At 44.8% G+C, this 3,499-nt stretch overlaps 1 protein-coding gene across 1 annotated transcript in view; it reads right to left on the bottom strand.

The window, feature by feature from the left end:
- Window positions 1-2,239: 2,239 nt before the first annotated feature.
- The window catches only part of RPS23 (ribosomal protein S23), a 4,085-nt gene continuing 2,825 nt past the window's right edge, over window positions 2,240-3,499 (bottom strand). Inside the window, exons 3-4 of the mRNA XM_019516932.1 lie at window positions 2,762-2,882; window positions 2,240-2,433 (exon numbers count right to left, since the gene is read on the bottom strand). Coding sequence (XP_019372477.1) covers window positions 2,287-2,433; window positions 2,762-2,882 — 268 coding nt within the window. The 3' untranslated portion in view covers window positions 2,240-2,286. The remainder of the gene's footprint in view (window positions 2,434-2,761; window positions 2,883-3,499) is intronic.

Genomic DNA, 3,499 nt, shown 5'->3' with positions numbered 1-3,499 from the left:
AGGTGCAGCACCCTGCATTTATCTACATTGACCCCCATCCTGTTACCATCTGCCCACTTCTGTAGTCTGTCTAAATATAATTGCAGCCTCTCTCCCCCTTCAAGCGTGCCTACCTTTCCCCACATCTTGGTGTCGTTGGTGAATTTGGACATGTTTACCACCCCCTCACCAATTTTTGACCCATCCAACTGTGTAAGCATCAGTGCCACAGTTGCTCAATTTATTAGTAAGAATGGGGTGAGAGAGAGTGTCAAAGGCCTTCTTAAAGTCCAAAAAGACTATGTTCACAGCGACACCATCATCCAGGGATTTAGTTACCCGGTCATAAAAGGCCAGCAGGTTGGTCTGGCAGGACCTGCCTTTGATGAACCCATGTTGATTTCCCCTGGGCATGATCTCCCCTGCTGGCCCCTCACAGATGTACTCCTGGATAATTTTTTCAAGGATTTTCCCCAAGACTGATGTGAGGCTTATGGGCCTATCATTTCCTGGGTTCCCCTTTCTCCTTTTCTTATAAATGGGGACCACATTGGCTAGTTTCCCATCTCCGGGCACCTGGCCTGTGGACCACAATCGCTCGTACAGCTGGGCCAAGGGCATAGCAATGACCCCCACCAGATCTCTCAACACCCGTGGGTGGAGGGCATCAGGGCCCACAGATTTAAAAACATCCAGCCCTTCCAGAAGATGCCCAACTGCATCTGCACAGACCAGAGGCCTGGCAGTGCTATCCCAAAGAGTGCCCCTACCTGTGGTGGGAGAGCTGTCCTGGTCCCTGTCTAAGAAAACAGAGGCAAAAAACTTGTTAAAAATTTTGGTTCTCTCATCTGGCATAGCCACAAAAGATTACCATGTGAGTCTAGCAGGGGGCCTACATTACCCAGTGCCCTCTTCTTACTCCCAATGTATTTGAAGGACTTTGTTGTCCTTAATCCTGGTTGCTAGCCTGAGCTCCCCCCTGCCTCGGCCTTCCTAATAGCCCTCCTACACTCATGGGCCATTCTTGAATGCCTTTGCTGAGCCATGGGGGTTTCAGAGCACTCTTACCCCACTTCTTTCTCTCGGAGACTGTCACACTCTGAGCCTGGAGGATCGTCCTTTTAAGGTACGACCATCCCTCACAGACTCCCATATCCTGTACCATTTTGGCCCTCAGTGCCTTCCCCACTAATCTCCTAAATTCGTTGAAGCTGGCCCTTCTGAAGTCAGGGGCTTTAGTCTTGGTGTAAGCCCTCAACACCCTGCACTGGATGGTGAATTCCAGCAGGTGATGATCAGTCACCCAGGTAGTCAAGGACCTGCAGTTCCCTCACCAGGTCATCCCCAGTGGCCAAGACCAGGTCCAGCAAGGCATCTCCCCTAGTGGAGCTGTGCACCTCCTGGATAAGGTAGAGGTCCTGTATTTCAGCTAGGAACCGACGTGAACGGTCAGACCTGGCTGACTGCTCCTCCCAGCAGATGTCTGGGTAGTTTAGGTGCCCCATGACAATGGCATCCCTACACCTAACTGCCTCCATAAGCTGTACTGAGAAATTCTGGTCCAACTCTACCCTTTGGCAGGGTGGTCTATAATAGACACCCAACATTAGATCCCTTTCGCCTTGCCCCCCTTTAAGTTTGACCCACAGTGCCTCGGCCTGACCTTCCTCTGCCCAAAGCTAATTCTAAACTCTGTCAGTTGCTTTTTGACATAGAGGATGACCCCCCCTCCCCTTCCTCCCAGTCCTGTCCCTTCTATATAGTGTGTATCCCTGAATGCCCAATGCCCAGTTGTGGGTAGGATTCCACCGGGTTTCTGTGAGCCCCACTAAGTCTGGATTCATCCCTGCTATCAGAAGGCAAAGTTCCTCCTGCTTTCCCCCCATACTACGTGCATTAGTGCACAGTCATGTGAGGCCTCCTGAGAGCGCATGTACCTTCCCCCAGCTCCCAGGACTGCTGTGCCCGTTGTTGCTTACCTGGGTTTCTGTTTCTCTTGTTGCCTTGCTAGTTGGCAAAACATCCCTTCATGAAAGTCTCTCAGTATTTAATAGTCAGAATCTGATCCCCATTTCTTAAAATCCTCAAAACAAAGAGTTATCCTTGAGAAATTATATCTCGTCTGAAAAGGTAGAAATCTAGGGAAACCTTGTAGTTTAAGTTTGCTTAAACACTTTAGAAGGGCATCATCATCAGAACACACAGCCACGTCATTTCCTCAGAAACATGCAAAACTAAATAAAAATCACACGATGGCATCTATCAAATGAAAATGTTTATTGTTAACCTAGATAGAACAGCAGGAATCTAGGATCTTGGTCTCTCCTTCTTGCCTTTGTACAAGGCTAGCAGGGAAACATTGGCTACTTTGACAACTTTGAAGCGAACTCCAGGAATGTCACCAACAGCGTGACCCTTTCGACCAAAGCCAGCAACCAGAACCTCATCGTTTTCCTACAATTAGAAGAGCCAGTAGAACATTACAAACAATTGAAAAACAAAGGTTTTAGTTAAATGAGTGTCAAAATAAAGTTTAAGAATACTCAGGAAAGAAAACATGCATTGGTCAAAGAAGTCTTTCACATGTAACGTACTCAGGTTTTGATTAAGAAGCTTGAAGCTTAAAAACTTTAAACTAGTTATGAACACTATAAAAGAGTTAAGAAAATAATTACAACCATTGTTTGCAAATGCCTGATTCCATGGACATAGTGTCAACAACCTAACCTCACTGTGGAGCTCTACACCAGCTTCTAGTATTGAAATTTTAGAGGTCACTCACCTCAATAAAGTTCAAGCAACCATCGTTGGGAACAAATGCTGTTATTTTCTTGCCATTCTTGATCAGCTGGACTCTGACACATTTCCTGATGGCAGAATTGGGCTGTTTAGCCTCCACACCTCTAAATGAAAATAAAAGAGGGATTGTTTTAAATTAAGTCATCTATGGTAACAGAAGGGTCTGTCAGTCAGCAGTTGGATAAGAAATAGTTCTCCAAACTCCAATAATTCTCCAAACTAGTGCAAAGTTTCCACTAGAGGCAAATGAGAAAAAGCTTCTTGAATAAGCTCAATGGAATTGTAACAGGCATGAGCTAGCTTTGCAGAGAAACACTTAAACCAGAAACACTAACATACCCCCACGTGTTATTTTAAAAAGTTTTCTGTTTTCTTATTTTGAATACTTCTTGCAAGACCCAATTTGTGTTCTAGTGCCTTAAGAAACTGAATGCCTGTCTCCATTTGCAACAACTCCTTTAAAATTCATGCAACTTAGTGCTACAGATTTCCTTTAACAGGTCATTCTCCCATTAGCCCAAGATGCTTACATGCTTTCTGAAAAGCAGATATCCACATAAGAGTGGTATCTCTTTGCAATAATAAATTCAGAACAGGTACGTGTTTGCTCATGCTCTCTATGACCAGGAGATTAAGTAGTAGTAATAACAGCATGATTAATTCATATTGGTTGAAAATAAAAGTGGTTAAAAAGTAGTAAAAAAAAAAAAAAAAAAAAAAC

The sequence above is a fragment of the Gavialis gangeticus genome, unplaced genomic scaffold (assembly GCF_001723915.1).
Source record: "Gavialis gangeticus isolate Ggan-Ray unplaced genomic scaffold, GavGan_comp1, whole genome shotgun sequence".
Lineage (NCBI taxonomy): Eukaryota > Metazoa > Chordata > Crocodylia > Gavialidae > Gavialis > Gavialis gangeticus.
This window is presented reverse-complemented; position numbering and strand designations above follow the sequence as displayed.